This window comes from Grampus griseus, assembly GCF_964374135.1.
Source record: "Grampus griseus genome assembly, chromosome: 17".
Taxonomy (NCBI): Eukaryota; Metazoa; Chordata; class Mammalia; order Artiodactyla; family Delphinidae; genus Grampus; species Grampus griseus.
In genome coordinates this window covers 34901756-34919557 of record NC_139011.1, presented here as the reverse complement: position 1 = coordinate 34919557, position 17802 = coordinate 34901756, and the positions used below count along the sequence as shown (strand labels likewise).

The window sequence follows — 17802 nt, the reverse complement described above, 5'->3', positions numbered from 1 at the left end:
AGAAGATATAACAATTGTAAATATTTATGCACCCAACATAGGAGTACCTCAATACATAAGGCAAATGCTAACAGCCATAAAAGGGGAAATCGACAGTAACACATTCATAGTAGGGGACTTTAACACCCCACTTTCACCAATGGACAGATCACCCAAAATGAAAATAAATAAGGAAACACGAGCTTTAAATGATACATTAAACAAGATGGACTTAATTGATATTTATAGGACATTCCATCCAAAAACAACAGAATACACATATTTCTCAAATGCTCATGGAACATTCTCCAGGATAGATCATATCTTGGGTCACAAATCAAGCCTTGGTAAATTTAAGAAAATTGAAATTGTATCAAGTATCTTTTCCAACCACAACGCTATGAGACTAGATATCAATTACAGGAAAAGATCTGTAAAAAATACAAACACATGGAGGCTAAACAATACACTACTTAATAACGAAGTGATCACTGAAGAAATCAAAGAGGAAATCAAAAAATACCTAGAAACAAATGACAATGGAGACACGACGACCCAAAATCTATGCGATGCAGCAAAAGCAATTCTAAGAGGGAAGTTTATAGCAATACAATCCTACCTTAAGAAACAGGAAACATCTCGAATAAACTACCTAACTTTGCACCTAAAGCAATTAGAGAAAGAAGAACAAAACAACCCCACAGTTAGCAGAAGGAAAGAAATCACAAATATCAGATCAGAAATAAATGAAAAAGAAATAAAGGAAATGATAGCAAAGATCAATAAAACTAAAAGCTAGTTCTTTGAGAAGATAAAAAAATTGATAAAACCATTAGCCAGACTCATCAAGAAAAAAAGGGAGAAGACTCAAATCAATAGAATTAGAAATGAAAAAGGAAAAGTAACAACTGACACTGCAGAAATACAAAAGATCATAAGAGATTACTACAAGCAACTCTATGCCAATAAAATGGACAACCTGGAAGAAATGGACAAATTCTTAGATGCGCAACCTGCCAAGACTGAATCAGGAAGAAATAGAAAATATGAACAGACCAACCACAAGCACTGAAACTGAAACTGTGATTCAAAATCTTCCAACAAACAAAAGCCCAGGACCAGATGGCTTCACAGGCGAATTCTATCAACCATTTAGAGAAGAGCTAACACCTATCCTTCTCAAACTCTTCCAAAATATAGCAGAGGGAGGAACACTCCCAAACTCATTCTACGAGGCCACCATCACCCTGATACCAAAGCCAGACAAGGATGTCACAAAGAAAGAAAACTACAGGCCAATATCACTGATGAACATAGATGGAAAAATCCTCAACAAAATACTAGCAAACAGAATCCAACAGCACATTAAAAGGATCATACACCATGATCAAGTGGGGTTTATTCCAGGAACGCAAGGATTCTTCAATATACGCAAATCAATCAACGTGATACACCATATTAACAAACTGAAGGAGAAAAACCATATGATCATCTCAATAGATGCAGAGAAAGCTTTCGACAAAATTCAACACTCATTTATGATAAAAACCCAACAGAAAGTAGGCATAGAGGGAACTTTCCTCAACATAATAAAGGCCATATATGACAAACCCACAGCCAACATCATCCTCAATGGTGAAAAACTGAAAGCATTTCCACTAAGATCAGGAACAAGACAAGGTTGCCCACTCTCACCACTCTTATTCAACATAGTTTTGGAAGTTTTAGCCACATCAATCAGAGAAGAAAAAGAAATAAAAGGAATCCAAATCGGAAAAGAAGAAGTAAAGCTGTCACTGTTTGCAGATGACATGTTACTACACATACAGAATCCTAAAGATGCTACCAGAAAACTACTAGAGCTAATCAATGAATTTGGTAAAGTAGCAGGATACAAAATTAACGCACAGAAATCTCTGGCATTCCTATACACTAATGATGAAAACTCTGAAAGTGAAATTAAGAAAACACTCCCATTTACCACTGCAACAAAAAGAATAAAATATCTAGGAATAAACCTACCTAAGGAGACAAAAGACCTGTATGCAGAAAATTATTAAGACACTGATGAAAGAAATTAAAGATGATACAAATAGATGGAGAGATTTACCATGTTCTTGGATTGGAAGAATCAACATTGTGAAAATGACTCTACTACCCAAAGCAATCTACAGATTCAATGCAATCCCTATCAAACTACCACTGGCATTTTTCACAGAACTAGAACCAAAAATTTCACAATTTGTATGAAAACACAGAAGACCCCGAACAGCCAAAGCAATCTTGAGAACGAGAAACGGAGCTGGAGGAATCAGGCTCCCTGACTTCAGACTATACTACAAAGCTACAGTAATCAAGACAGTATGGTACTGGCACAAAAACAGAAATATAGATCATTGGAACAGGATAGAAAGCCCAGAGATAAACCCACGCACATATGGTCACCCTATCTTTGATAAAGGAGGCAGGAATGTACAGTGGAGAAAGGACAGCCTCTTCAATAAGTGGTGCTGGGAAAACTGGACAGCAACATGTAAAAGTATGAGATTAGAACACTCCCTAAAACCATACACAAAAATAAACTCAAAATGGATTAAAGACCTAAATGTAAGGCCAGACACCATCAAACTCTTAGAGGAAAACATAGGCAGAACACTCTATGACATAAATCACAGCAAGATCCTTTTTGACCCACCTCCTAGAGAAATGGAAATAAAAACAAAAATAAACAAATGGGACCTAATGAAACTTCAAAGCTTTTGCACAGCAAAGGAAACCATAAACAAGACCAAAAGACAACCTTCAGAATGGGAGAAAATATTTGCAAATGAAGCAACTGACAAAGGATTAATCTCCAAAATTTACAAGCAGCTCATGCAGCTCAATAGCAAAAAAACAAACAACGCTATCCAAAAATGGGCAGAAGACCTAAATAGACATTTCTCCAAAGAAGATACACAGTTTGCCAACAAACACATGAAAGAATGCTCAACATCATTAATCAGTAGAGAAATGCAAATGAAACCTACAATGAGATATCATCTCACACCGGTCAGAATGGCCATCATCAAAAAATCTAGAAACATTAATAGCTGGAGAGGGTGTGGAGAAAAGGGAACACTCTTGCACTATTGCTGGGAATGGGAATTGGTACAGCCACTATGGAGAACAGTATGGAGGTTCCTTAAAAAACTACAAATAGAACTACCATATGACCCAGCAATCCCACTACTGGGCATATACCCTGAGAAAACCATAATTCAAAAAGAATCATGTAGCAAAATGTTCACTGCAGCTCTATTTACAATAGCCAGGAGATGGAAGCAACCTAAGTGTCCATCATCGGATGAATGGATAAAGAAGATGTGGCACATATATACAATGGAATATTACTCAGCCATAAAAAGAAACGAAAGTGAGTTATTTGTAGTGAGGTGGATGGACCTAGAGTCTGTCATACAGAGTGAAGTAAGTCAGAAAGAGAAAGACAAATACCATATGCTAACACATATATATGGAATCTAAGAAAAAAAAAATGTCATGAAGAACCTAGGGGTAAGATGGGAATAAAGACACAGACTTACTAGAGAATGGACTTGAGGATATGGGGAGGGGAAGGGTAAGCTGGGACGAAGTGAGAGAGTGGCATGGACATATATACACTACCAAACGTAAGGTAGATAGCTAGTGGGAAGCAACCGCATAGCACAGGGGATCAGCTCGGTGCTTTGTGACCACCTAGAGGGGTGGGATAGGGAGGGTGGGAGGGAGGGAGACGCAAGAGGGAAGAGATATGGGAACATATGTATATGTATAACTGATTCACTTTGTTATAAAGCAGAAACTAACACACCATTGTAAAGCAATTATACTCCAATAAAAATAAAAAAAAAACTTAATGGGAGCCTCTATTACTTTGTCCTTTGAATGGGAAATGACCTCCCTTTATTTTGCAGGGAAACGTCCTGTCTCAGCTCCAGAAACGTCTATAGAATAATAGTAGTCAACATTTACTGAAGGATACCCATTGAGAGGCACTGTTCTAGGTACTCTACTTGTAATAACTGTTGAACCCTTACGGTTACTCTTGAGGCGGGTGCTATGATTGGTTCCAGTTCACAAATCATGAGAACAGTGCACAGAAAGGTTAAATAACTTACCTGAGGAAAAGAAGGAAAAGGAGATTGAAAAAGGAGGGGCAAGGTGATATTGACCTACTTTGCTCAGACAACCGCTCTCACATGCCAATTCCTCCCTTGACTCCCTCTTCATCTTTGTTTTGGATCCCGGTGATCAATTTTTGTCTAAGCCTGTGATTTTCATTCAATCATAAGAGTAAAGCAACACAGACTGTGTACTCCTACCCAATGACAGTCCTGTAGTTAAAACGTGTTCTTTCAAGGGTCCTAGTTACTTTCTGAGAACAGAAGGGGTCAGTTTCACTCTCTGTTCTTTCTGCATTCTCTCCCTGAGGTCCTGTTGATGGATCCCTAAGTTCATGTTCCCTCACCCCCAAGATCCCAGACAGCATCTGAGCACTCGTGGTTCAATGCGCAACGCTACTCACATGCTCGCTGCCCCCTTCCTGAAACAGCCTGTGCTGGGCTGGGTGTGGGTGCTCAGACCTGCCTCTGGCTGGGCTCAGGGACAGAGAACTGTGTGGGGCAGGAAGGATTCTCCTTCCTCTTGCAGCAGGGGGCTGAGATTAGGGCCCTCCCCGCCCCAGGAGAGGATCTGCCGTTACGGGAGAAACGTCAGAATTGTGATCTGGCTTAAGACTCATGAGAGATGGTTTTGATGCAATAATAAAATATTGGACCTAAATCATGTTCCTAAGTTTGTCACTTTAAAAAAACAAACACATGAATGTGAAAATGTTTGTGTAAGACTCTAAAAATAAATCTGCATATGGTTTTGCTTTTTCACCCAGATGTTGATATAGCACAAAATTATTTTTTGGAAAAAGGAACATAACTGCGTTTGGACTACGTAGGAGACTGAATAATGGCCCCCCCAAGATGTGCATGTCCTAATCCCTGAAACCTGTGAATATGTTACCTTACACAGTAAAAGGGACTTTGCAGATGTAATTATGTTAAGGATCTTGAGCTAGGGGGGATTATTCTGAATTATCTGGCGTGTCCTAGTGTACTCACAGGGGTCTTTATGAGTGGAAGGGAGAAGCAGAATGAGATACCCAGGGGAATGGCAACGTGAGAAGAACTCAATCCACTGTTGCTGGCTTTGAAGATGGATATAAAGGGCTACAAGCTAAGGAATGTTTCAAAAAGTAGGAAGGGCAAGGAAACAGATTTTCCTCTAAAACCTCCAGACAGAACGCAAGCTGCGGACCCCTTGATTTTAGCCCAGTGAAACCGATTTCAGATCTCTGACCTCCAGAACTGTAAGATAATAAATGTGTGTTGTTTTAAGCCACTAAGTTTATGGCCCTTTGTTACAGCAGCCAATTGGTTTCCAAGAGGAAACCAATACCGTGTATTTCAGTGTTACAGAGTCCACAATAGAATCCTTCCTACCAATGCCAGGAAAAACAAAAGGATTCCAGTCTGCTACCACCACCAATATTCTGTGGATACCAAAATTACACCACAGAAAGCAACAATAAAGAAGAAAAACTAGAGAATTTATGGAGTTCCGCCCTCCATTCACTGACAAGCCTCGATCTTCACCCTGACCACTTATGAGTATTTGCAGGTGAACATCATGAATTTGCATTTTACATTAAATGGCTTGAATTTCTGAGTCTTGGAGGGACAGAAGTTCAGCAAGGAATTTATGTGCTGACACTTGTAATCAAGCTGAAGTTTCACTTGCTTTAACAAACAGAGCCTTAATTTGTGTATGATTCTGCCGGCCCACAGCCGGCCTCCATCTCGTCACTTTCTAACAGGTATTTTCCCAGACACCTAAAAGACAGCGCCGCCTCTGAAGCGATTGTAGCATCTGCAAATATGCATTCTCCTGGTGCAGACCAGCTAGAACCAAACAGTGAGAATTCCCACAAAAGTACACAGCTTCTTGGGACAGTGACAAGGCCTGAGTGTGGACTTGCAAAGAAGAGGGGGTGGTGAAAGGAAAAACGACCCCTTTTCCTGTTCTGTTTGGGAAATTTACTCTGGGTGAGTGATTTGGGGAAATAAAGTGGAGTGCTTCCTATAAAAATGATGGAGGCCTTGATTCTGCACTGTTTGTATCTCTGATGAGATAGAAGCTAGATTAGAGATCCCTACTTTTATTCAAGTGTCTAATAAAGTTGGAAATTAGTGATGGCAGTGATGATGAGCTTTTCTGTAAGGCTGGCACTGTGCTAAGCATTGAACACGGAGAGTCAGTCTAATCTTAAAACAATCCCACAGCAGTGGGCACTGCTGACAGTCCCATTTTACAGACAAGGACACTGAGGCTCGCTTGGGTTAAAGTCACAGAGGTAGTGACTGAAGAGGCAGGATTTGAACCCAGGTCAGAGTTTGACCATTAAACATCACTCCAGGCTCTAGGTCCAGGCAGGTCATTGCACTGAATAGATGGAGTGGCCACAGTGAGCATGACCAGCTGAACAGTGCATGTCCCTCTGTAGGGAGGAGTCACCACAAAGCCCCAGGGCACCTATGCCAGGCAAGAATGTGGGCCCAGTGTGGCCAGAGCTCCTGAGTTTCCAAGAGATGCTAACCAATCTGCATGTTTATGTGTAAACCTCCCTGTTTTGTATATGGGTTCCACATTTTCAAAGACACTGGCTAGGCCAAGTCAGTGCCCAGGCAGACCACCCGTCTGCAATCTCTCCACTAAGCTGCACTGTGGACTTCCCAGTTCTTACTGCGACTCACACTCTTCTCTTTGTAAAGGGCAAGGTCGACGTACCTGCACAATCTCGAGCATTTCTGCCTTGCTGATGTAGCCATTTCCATCCAGGTCATACATGCTGAAGGCCCATTTCAGCTTCTGCTCCAGCTTCCCCCTTGACGTTACGCTCAGGGCTATGATAAATTCTCTAAAGTCTATTGTCCCATCTCCATTGGCATCGAAGGTGCGAAAGACGTGCTCTGCAAATTTGGAAGCATCCCCATAAGGGAAAAAGTTCCCGTAAATTTTCTTAAACTCCTCCATTGACAAATGTCCACTGGGGCAGTCTCTCAAGAAGCCTTTATACCATTCCTGGATCTCGTGCTCTGTAAAATCTGTGCTTTCCAGCAAGTCCTGCATGACCTCTGGGCGCAGCTTGCTGTTCTGTTTCCCCATCTTGGCAGCAAGAATTCAGCTGCAGATAAAAAAGAATATAGAATATATAGTTTTTTAAACCTGTTCTTTAGAGGCACATTTTACAACCTGTGATTGTTCCTCTGGGAAAAAGAAATAAACTGTTAGTCCAATAACATTGTCTAGGGTTTTCCAACATTCTGGTCAGCCAGACAAAATGCTGAAAGACGGGCAGGCAGAAGATGCACGGCAGAACACTATCACGGACCAGAAAACTGATATTTCTTCTACACAGAGCCACCCTAAAAACAGGAGATTTATAATGAAAAAGAGACAGAAAGAAAGAGAGAGAGAGAATTAATTGGTTACTTAGTTCTGCCTTATCTATTTGCAAGAGGTTAAACCTGGCTTTAAAAAGACTGGGGTTCTAACACCCAATCCAAGTATTAGCAGGGAGAATTAAAGGAAAGGAACAAAAGAGAGCGAGCAAAAGAGATAATTTCGCACGTTTTAGACAACTGCAAATAAAGTGCTTGGGTACCTTCTGAATATTATAAACACAGACATGAGTAAGGAAAATAGAAACCCATTTAATTCCATTAAATGCCACCAAGCTTGGTCAGTTGTTTAAATCCGAAGTCAAATCACTGTCAACATTGCGTTAGATGGTAAAGATGATGTTTCATAAAGTTGTTTATGTCCTATGATTGTGGCTTATGAAATGGGCCAAATTTTCCTTTTTAAAATACAAATAATTTCATATTTTCTTATCATAATAGTAGCACATCCATAGTAAAATAGTTAAACAACACAGTGATGCATAAAGACAAAGTTAGCATCATTTCAAACCTTAACACTGAAGAGACAACCACCACCAGCATTTCGGTGTGTGTCCTTCTAGATTTTTTGTATGCGCCCTTATCTAAATATGCTATTAATAAATGTTTAATACATTTACATTTAATATACTTACATTTTAATACATTTACATTTCAAAAAACAAGAATATATACCCTTTGTTACATATTTTAAAACTTAATATAATGTGGGGAATAAAAGGCAACTTTTATTAGATGGGGAAAAAACCTGTAATTATCATCTTCCCACTCACAGAGCTATTCAACATTAACCGAGTGCCATATACCAGGTATGTTTCTAGCGCTGCGAATGCAAAGAGTAAGATGTGTCCCCTCCTCCTTAAGGGGTACCCAGTTGTGTATTTATGGAGGTGGTAGTGGCAGTAAGAGGACAACACAATAAAAATTCAAAACATGGTATCAGGGGAATGGACATGGTGCAGTGAGAGTACATAGAAAGGACACTCAAGCCAAAAGGGGACATGGGTGCTATCAGGGAAGCTTTCTTGGAGGAGGTGATATCTGAGCTTAGTTCTCATGTCCAAAGTCTTATGATTTAAGCATGGGTAAGATAAATCCCTTTTAATAAAGGGGCTCTGCACTTATATTTTACATTTTTCTTGTATTGGAAACATAGAATATATAAAAGATAACACATCCCCATTTTAATAATGATTCCCAGTTTCTTTGAGATTTTCACTTTGTGGTGTTTGTTTATGTCTGCCTCCCTCCCACTGCAGGGTGAGCTCCTTGAGATGGAGTCTTGTTGAAGTTACTTTCTCTCTCTAGGGCCCATCACAAATAACATTGGGTGAGTTAATGAATGAAGAAACGACTGATAGACAGATAAATAATTACAATGTGGAAATATGCAATAACCTTCTTGGAAAAGGAGTCTTTCTGCCCCAAAGATGAGGCCCTGGCTTTCATACGGTTATATGAGACACTAATCGTATTTGGTAGTTAAGACTTGGTCTTGGGGTCTCTTTTGCCTGCTAATTTTATTGAGATCTAATTGTCACAGAGCACCGCATAAGTTTGAGGTATATGACATAAGACCTGATATATGTATATACTGGGAAATGATCACCAGAATAAGTCTAGTTAACATCATCACCTAACACAGCTACAGAACTTGTTTCTTCTGATGAGAACTTTTAAGATCTATTCTCTTAGTAACTGTTAAATATACAACACAATATTGTTAACTATAGTCACCATGCTGTACACTGCATCCCCAGAACTTATGTATCTTACACTGTAACTGGAAGTTTGTACTTGCTGACCACCTTCACTCAATTCCCCCTCCCCCTGCCTTGGGATCTCTTAGATTGAATTGCCTGTGTACCTGTCTGCTGCCCCCACTAAAAATAAACTTCTTGAGGGCAGGGCTTGCATCTCACACTGCTCAAATTCTTTGTTATATCCACAGTTCAGGAAATGACAAACATCTTTATTAGTTGCCAAGTTGATTGCTTTTGTTTTCTGAGTTCTCACTGAAGGCAGAACCGGCCCACTCTGGCTCTGAGGCAGGCATCCCCCGAAGGGTAGCGTGACAGAGCTTCCTCCCTATTAGCAGGACCAACAGTTGCCCGTGAGAATTTATTTACTTTCAAAGGTGCCCCTTTATGTAGAATCAGGCAAATACCATTTTATGCAAGAGCAAAATTAAACTACAACTCCAAGCAGAGCACAGACAATTTATAAATTGAACCTTTCAATAACTTTCACTTCCCTCTCGTGTCCCGTTTTTTTTTCTCCTGGAGGAAAAAAAGAAAAGTTGGAGAGGCTGGTTTCTATTAGAATTTTAAAACTGTCATTTAGTTGCTAAGTTGGCAATTTGCCCGAGGCAAGAATTCAGAAACATGAGGTAATACATAATACATGGATTTACAGAGCTCCGAAACATTTGCTGGAATTTACAAGTAATTCTGAGTTTTCCTTTTGGTGAGTTCTTTAGAGGATAGCCCTTTGGTGTGGTATTCAATCAAATCACTGTTAGAATACTTTGGTTCCGTGCAAATTACCGAGTGCAAGGCCTTGGGAAAAAAAATGCCACTTTGATATTTAAATCCACTCTCTTATGGAATGATTTATTTCCCAGGATATATAAAAAACTGTTTCTTCAAAACCGAACTGAAGCTCCCTTCCCAACATTTAAAAAGTGCTTCTCATTTATTAGCTGTTTTTGCCCTAGAAACAAATTGCCTCAACATTTTGGCTAAGACTCCCACTGAGACTGATCTGTGTGCAGCTATTTTTCCGGTAAACAGTAATTAAACCACATTTACAAATTCATTAGCACAGACAGGCCATAACACAAACAAGGCAGAAGAGCATGGAATAAGTTATCTGGGAAGCCGGTGTTTGCAATTTAGTCCAGAGCTTGTTTCTGTAGATAACTACACACACTTTACTAAGTATGATGTCTGAACTTGAGAAAACCATCTGGACTTGGTTAGGCTGTATGACAGAAATCTCCGGGGACACAGGACAGCATTTCATTCTTTGAGGGAGGAAGGGAAAGATAGAAAAATGCCTGACAATACCTTTTTTTCTTTGGAAGATGGGAATTTCTGCTGTTTGAGTTGAAGGGGGGGGGAAAATAACATTAAGGGAAACGCTACATTAATTAGCAGTCAAGAAAACAAATCATCTGGAGACAGAAGTTGCACCTCAGCTCACATCCTTTTAATCACTCCATATTTGGTCACTGAAACATTTATCTTGTGCCGGTAGAACACAATGAGGAAAACTCAGGCCATGGAATAAAAATGCTTTTGGGTTCAAAGCCTGGCTTTACCATTGACTAGCTCTCAGGTAATTCACTTAATTTCTTGGTGCACCTCAGTCTTCTCATCTGTGACATGAGTTCAGTTGTACAAGCTCGTGTCTCACTGATTCTACGTGAGAATTAAACGAGACAGTCACATACGTAAAGCTCTGGCACTGAGTCGAGGCCAGAGGCTGCGGTCAGTGAAAACTGCCTCTTATTCTCCATGACACTTCATACGTTATTCTGTTGAACCTTCACAGCAACCCTGAGTGACGGCAGGGTAGCTTTCGCCATTTCCTAAGCGAAAGAAAGGAAGGCAGGCAGGCAGGAAGGAAGGAAACTCTGAGAGGCAAAGTGACTTGTCTCAAGTTCCACAGCTTTTGAATGAGAGAGCCAAGTGGGAAGCTTGATTTGCATGGGGCTGTCTACTGCTTTTTTTTCACTACGCCCTACTAGCTTCACAGACAAGCACACATAGAAATTAAGACAACAGCTCCACATGAAGTCAGAAAGAAGCAGTTAGAGGGAAGAGACGACCCCTATTAGAGCTCACCCATTCTACAGATATGGGCTAAGCGTCTACCAGGAGGGAGGCAAGGCTCAAGACACCGGGAAGTCAGCAGGGAACAAACAGGCAAAGCTCCTGTTCTCATGCAGCTTACAGCCTAGTGGCAAGAGACAGACAATAAGTAAGTGAAATGTTAGAAGGAGATGTGTGCCATGGAGAAAAGTAAGGTGAGTGGGGGAATGCCAGGAACGGGTGGGTGGGTGTTGACGTTTTAAATAAAAAGCCAGGGAAGGCCCCGTTACGAAAGTGACCTTTGTAAAAGACCAGAGAGGCAAGGAGGTAGCCATGGAGATGACTGAGAGAAGACTATTCCAGGCCAAGAAAACAGCAGATGAGAAGGGTCTACACGGGGAATATGCTTAGCACGCCCAAGGACAGGGCTGGAGCATGGGTGCGAGGAAAGGAAGGAGATGAGATCAGAAGAGTAATGAGGACCAGAATGTGGGACCAGGAAGTAACTGGCTTGTACTCTGAGGGAGAGGCAGCCACTGCAGGATTTTTAGCAGAGAAATGATAGGAGTGATTTATATTCTAACAGGATCACTCTGGCTGCTGTGTTGAGAGAAAGCTAAAGAAAGGTAAGAGCAGCAGTGAGAAGACCAGTTAGGAGGCCACCGCAGTGACCCAGGCAAGAGATGACAGCAACCCAGGCAACAGATGGTGCAACCAGGGTAGCAGCGGAGGATGTGAGACTTAGTGGGATTCTGGACACAGCTTGAAGGTATAGTCAGTAGGATTAGTTGACGGTTCAGCTGTAGGGTGTGAAAAAAAAGACGAACAGTAAAGGATGAAGTTGGCATTTACTGAAATAAGAAAAATGCAGGAGAAGCAGGGGTTCGGGGTGAGGCAGGGGGCATGGGTATCAGTGCTAAGTTAGTTGTGCATGTGTTAGTTCTGATATGCTTATCATACATTTGATTGGAGATGTTGAGCAGGTAGTTGGATGTGTCTAAAGCTAGAGAAAGAGGTCCAGGGAGGCAATATAAATTTGGGCGTCATCAGAAGATAGATAATCTTTATAGCAAAAGACAGGATGAGAATGCCAAGGAAGTGAATGTGGATGGAAAAGAGAAGGGGATAAGGACTGAGCCCTGCGTCGCCCTGCCATTTAGAATGTGAAAGAGGAGAAGGAACCAGCTGGGGAGGATGACGGGGATGGGCAGCGAGGGGGCAGGAAGACACAGAGACTGAAAGTGTGCCCACTCCGTCGTGTGTCTTTCATGCCAGCTCGAGGGGGCACATGGAAGTGCTCAAAGCAGTGGCACGGTGAGGACTGAGGCTCTTGGTTTCCTCTCTGAATCTTGTGCTCACTCCCCCACGCCACCCTCTCCCGTCTCCGTAAAGGACATCAGCTTCCACCCAGCTGTTCACTCCAAACCCCTGGGACTCACCTATGATTCCTTGCACTCTTGTTCCAACAGCAGGTGCTGTCTAAACTTGTCTCTGTCTCTAAAATTGGTCTCAAATACACTCATTCTCACCATCTCCACTGTCATACCTCAGCCTGAACCATCATCGCCTCCTTCCTGAATGTCTACAACGCCCTCCTCGCTGGCTTCTCACTCTTGACTCTTGTCTTCCTTCTCCCTACCTGGCCCCGATCTGCTCTCCACTCAGCTCCCCAGAATGACCTTTAAAAAACACAAAACAGACCAGGTCACTCCTCTGCTTAAAGCTCCATATGGGCTTCGTAACACACTGAGAAGAAAATCCAGACTCCCTCCTTTGGCCCACAAGCCTCTGTGGAAGCTGGCCCTGGCCATCCCTGACTTCTCAGGCCCCCTGCCCACGTACCCTGGCCTCCTGCACGCTCCAGCTTTTACCTCTTAAGGGCTTCTGCTTCAGGGTGTTGAAGGATACTTTTAAATAGCAATTGGGTCCTCACTCTTTAGTTTAAATACCCCATAAGATCTACCTACCTATCTACTATAAAATATATATAACATATATCATATACAATATATATTAATTTTTGCTGAATCTCAACTGCATTTCATTAAATGAAATACACGTGGTATTCTATTAAACGTCAGCATTCTGTTACTCAGTAGTTTAATCTGAGCTGGGCAATGTGAAATTTCCCAACTTATTTTGGGAAATATAAGTCACATCCAGTTGCTCCGTGTCCAAAAACTAAATCTGGGGTTAATAATGACCACGGATGAAAAAGGAAAAATATACAAGACACCAAACCACCAACAAAGAACCATGCACAGGAATCTAAACTATGAAGTTAACTTTCCATCTACAAAGAACTAAAAAAGGAATAGCTCCTAAAAATGATGCCACAGGGAAAGGAAATGGTGAGTAGGGAACAACCTTTTGGAATGCATGTGCTCCCTTCTTTATATTTTGTACCTGTGGATTGGAAAGAGCTGCATTTCATTTCTGTGATTCCCCATAAGGTTCTAAAACTCTGAGAGTTAATTCTTCAATGCCCAGAGTTAGATTTTCCAGGAAAAAATCCATAATTTACCCTGGACAGCCTGGTTAACCTCAGAGTAAGTCTCAATGCAAAGTGCACCGAGGTCTCCTAAAATGGAAGAGACAAGAAGCTAGCAGCTGAAGTCACGTTTAGCTGCAACAAGGAACACAGAGCCCACAGTGGTTTCCGAAAGAGGCCGGGTTAATTAAAACGTTTGCCTGTTTGGAACATGTAACCTTGTCCTCTAAGAGTTGCTTTGAATTTTCAACCAACGGAATGTCTAAATTATGAAAACATAACTGAAAAAAAGTTCCTAAAATGTAAGGAAGAAAATGATAAAAGTTATAGGTCAATGGGAGGAAGCATTCATTTACCATCACTGGGACATCAGATGTTTTAGCCATCTGAATTTTACAGGTGGCTGAAATCCAGCAAATTCATTTCACGGTCAGTTGTCCTTAATTCTCACTGGAAAAAAAAAATGACTAAATAAAAACCTGAAGAGCACACTGCTTCAGAAATTTCTCTTCAATGGAACCTTCCTCTCAGTGGAAGTCTGAAAGGAGACCATGTATATAAACTGGCATATTTACATATAGTGGGGAAATTAGGAAATGAAACACAGTGGAGCATAGAGGGGAAAAAAATTAAAATATTACCGAGGGAGAACTGAAGTTATGTAATAATCTCGCGAACTTAGTTGCCTCGACCAAAGAATGTTCTCTCCTCCAGCCTCTGGTAAGATGAGCTCATATAAGGGAGCAAAATGTGCTCCCTACCTCCTCATGTGGATCACAAAACGGCTTTGCTGGGGCTGCTTGAACTATGTCACAAAGCCACTGCTTGCAGGGAGGCCTTCTTCCCAATGAGGACTGGGTGTTCGGACCCACATCTCCTGATTGCGGGGTCATACCTGTGCTCCTGGTCACAGCCCTGCACTCACTCCCCCTGCAGAGAGGTGATGGGGTTTGAGATGAGAACTTAACTGGTACAAAATAGATAGCGAGCAGAAGGCTCTCTAGAAACAAATCCACTCTGCCTTCTGCCTTCCGCGGGCTCTGAGATAAAGCCCGGGAAACCCATCTGGTCTTCCCAGGGTGAGTAGGGCTTATGGTCTCTCAAATATCTGGGCCCTTGTTCTACAGAGCCTGAAGTTCAGACTGAGAGGGCCTGGCTTTGGGCTCTTTTCCAAGTTTTATTTTTCCATAAAAAATAAAGTACAACCCATATTACTGCCAATAAAACATATATTTCTGATAGACTCTGAAGAGAACATCATCCAACAACAACCCTTTCCTTTGTTTCCCAAAATGGAAACGATCATTTTTAGTTTTGCTGACTGCCAAAGTGCTACATTATTATTATTATAAAACATGTAAGTAATAAAGGGATATCGAAACTAGAATGTGAACACCCTCGCTCTGATCCAGTAGTACTCCATAAGAAATAACCACCATTAAGAGTTTTATATATGCATATATATGTATATATATATATCATATTAGACATTTAAATGCACATATATGAAATCTGTACACTCTAACCATGAAGAGGATCATTTTCACTTAAAAGTATATTGTGGGCATTCTTCCATGTTATACATATGGATGTATCTCATCTTTTCAAATTGCTGAATTTTGATTGATTGATTGATTGATTCAACAGACAGTATTGAGCACTGACCTTGGGCCAAACATTGAATTGGGTAGCTGACAGAATAATTGGTGACATGAGGCTTACAGCCCATTGCATGACATTTATTTAACTAATCCCCCTTGAAGGCAATTTCGGTTGATTCCACTTTTCTTTCATTCCCTTGGCATCTGCCTTAGTCATGGTTCCTGGATTCCTTCGGCAGTATTTATTACAAACGTGTTCTTGATGTCTTTGACAAGTACCATGATCTCTAGACTCTCCCTTATGAATTTTCCAACAAGCCATTTTCCTCTAGAGCCTTTATATGCTAACCGTGCATTTTGTAAGACTTTATACACCAGCTAGGATTAGAACTGAATTAGAATTGAAATTGGACTTGGAATTGCACACCACCCGCTCTGCCTGTGTCACAGGCACACACACGCAAATTTGGCATTAGCTATTTCTAGTACCTAGGAGGCCATGTCCACCCTGTCACTACTGCCACCACGTGAATGCCCCCTCTCTCATTTCAGCCTGAAGAGCTATTTTACCCAAACAGCACTCTAAATCCTCTGTGGCTTAATACTCAACTCCTGACTTTTCATGCCCACTCCTTTCCCCCCACTTCAAGTCTAGCTAATGGCTGACTCCCACGCCCCACCCACTCCTAGATTGCTGGCAGTTGGAGGTGAACTTACATTGCATGCTTCAAGTGCCCTTAAGTTAAGTGGCCTTGAGTAAATGGACAGGGGCCATACTAAACTACATGCAGAAACTACAAAGCTGATCCAGAGAAAGAAATTGTTGGAGTGCCTGAAGTCAAGGTCTTCGGATGAAGTGTATGTGTCCCCTTGCCATCAGGCCACTGCCTCAGAGCTGCCTGTCTGGGCCGCCTCGTGGCAGATGCTAAGTCAGGGCCAGCTGCAGGGAGGGAAAGAAGGGGAAGCTCTGAGGGCCCTCAACCATTCTCCAGGGCTGCCACAGGCTAAGACCCTACCTTGGCTGACTTCCATGGAATTCCTATTTTGATAAATTTCTGCTTAGCTAAATGTACTAAATATTCTCTTAGTTATTTATTTATTTGGCCATGCTGTGCAGCATGTGGGATCTCAGTTCCCCGAGCAGGGATCGAACCCGTGCCCCCTGCAGTGGAAGTGTGGAGTCCTAACCACTGGACCACACGGGAAGTCCAATATTCTCTTATTTAAAAGACAGGAAGTACTACTTTGGGTTTTGATAAAATTGTAAAGCAGAAGAGTGAGCCATCATGGACTCAGGAGGGCAAATAGATCAGCTATGGGGATCCAGGCCTCATCATGTAATTAGCAGCCAGAGATGCACAAGAGAAGCTCAAATGTCCATTTTTAGACATTCTCCAGGGGCCACAAATGCATTTAGCTAATTGATACAAGCCCTTCCACAGAGTCTAAGAATAGTTTATAATTCTTTTTTATTTATTCAGCAAGCATGTGCTTAACATCTACTGTTTCCTGGCTTAAAATGAGTATTCCTACAAAAATAGCATCCTACATAAGATAGAGAAAGGAAGGGAGGGAGTCTGGTATTCTGGTTGCAGCTCAGAGTATTTTCATTAGTATTTTATTTTTACAATTTTTTGCAGTTTTGTTGGTGAGAGGGATATTATATCTTGGTTTTACTCCACGGGGCTTAAGAAGCTAACCATCATGACAAATTCATGCAGCTCGTGGTCCCACGGGAGGAGCGTGGGAACCACCCTCCCACTTTCATCCCGTCCACATCTCTGGCTGGATCACTTCTGGTATTCGAATGCTTCTGTTGGAAGGTGGTGATCAATCAATCTCTATCCTGGCCAATGTGGCTAAAATATTAACGTTTATCCATCAAGCTTAACGTACACGTCAGAAGTACAATAATTGGCTGACAAGGAGAGACTGTGAAGTAACTTCTTTTAACCTCTTGCGCCTTTTGTGTCCTCCAGCCAGGCGTGTGGAAAGAGAATTGGACTTGGTAGCAAAGGAACTGAATTAAAGTCCTTATTATAATACACTGTTATGTGACCTTGGGAAAGTCATTTGACCTCTCTAAGGGTCTCATTCTTCTACAGTAAAATAGACATAGTAACACCTCTCTCATGGGGCTGTTTGGTGAGAAAACAGGAAATGAGAAAAAGGAATCCCGATGAGTAAGGGAAAACTCAGTATTGTGTCTGGCATCTAGCAGGTGCTCAGTAAACACTGACTATTAATCTGAATGAGATAAGGATTCAGTTTGGTGGGTTGCTTACAAAGATGAGCCCTCCAGAGTCATCCCCCTTTTTTCCATGAAGAATTAGAAAGAATAAGAGAAAGAATGTGACATG

General features: G+C 41.5%; 1 protein-coding gene across 4 annotated transcripts in view; it reads right to left on the bottom strand.

The window, feature by feature from the left end:
* The window catches only part of NCALD (neurocalcin delta), a 431524-nt gene that overhangs the window by 13723 nt on the left and 399999 nt on the right, over positions 1-17802 (bottom strand). For all 4 annotated transcript variants that reach the window (XM_082675134.1, XM_082675136.1, XM_082675137.1 and 1 more), the window contains one exon: positions 6862-7258. In XM_082675134.1, the coding sequence (XP_082531260.1) occupies positions 6862-7239 (378 nt within the window). In that variant the 5' untranslated portion in view covers positions 7240-7258. The remainder of the gene's footprint in view (positions 1-6861; positions 7259-17802) is intronic.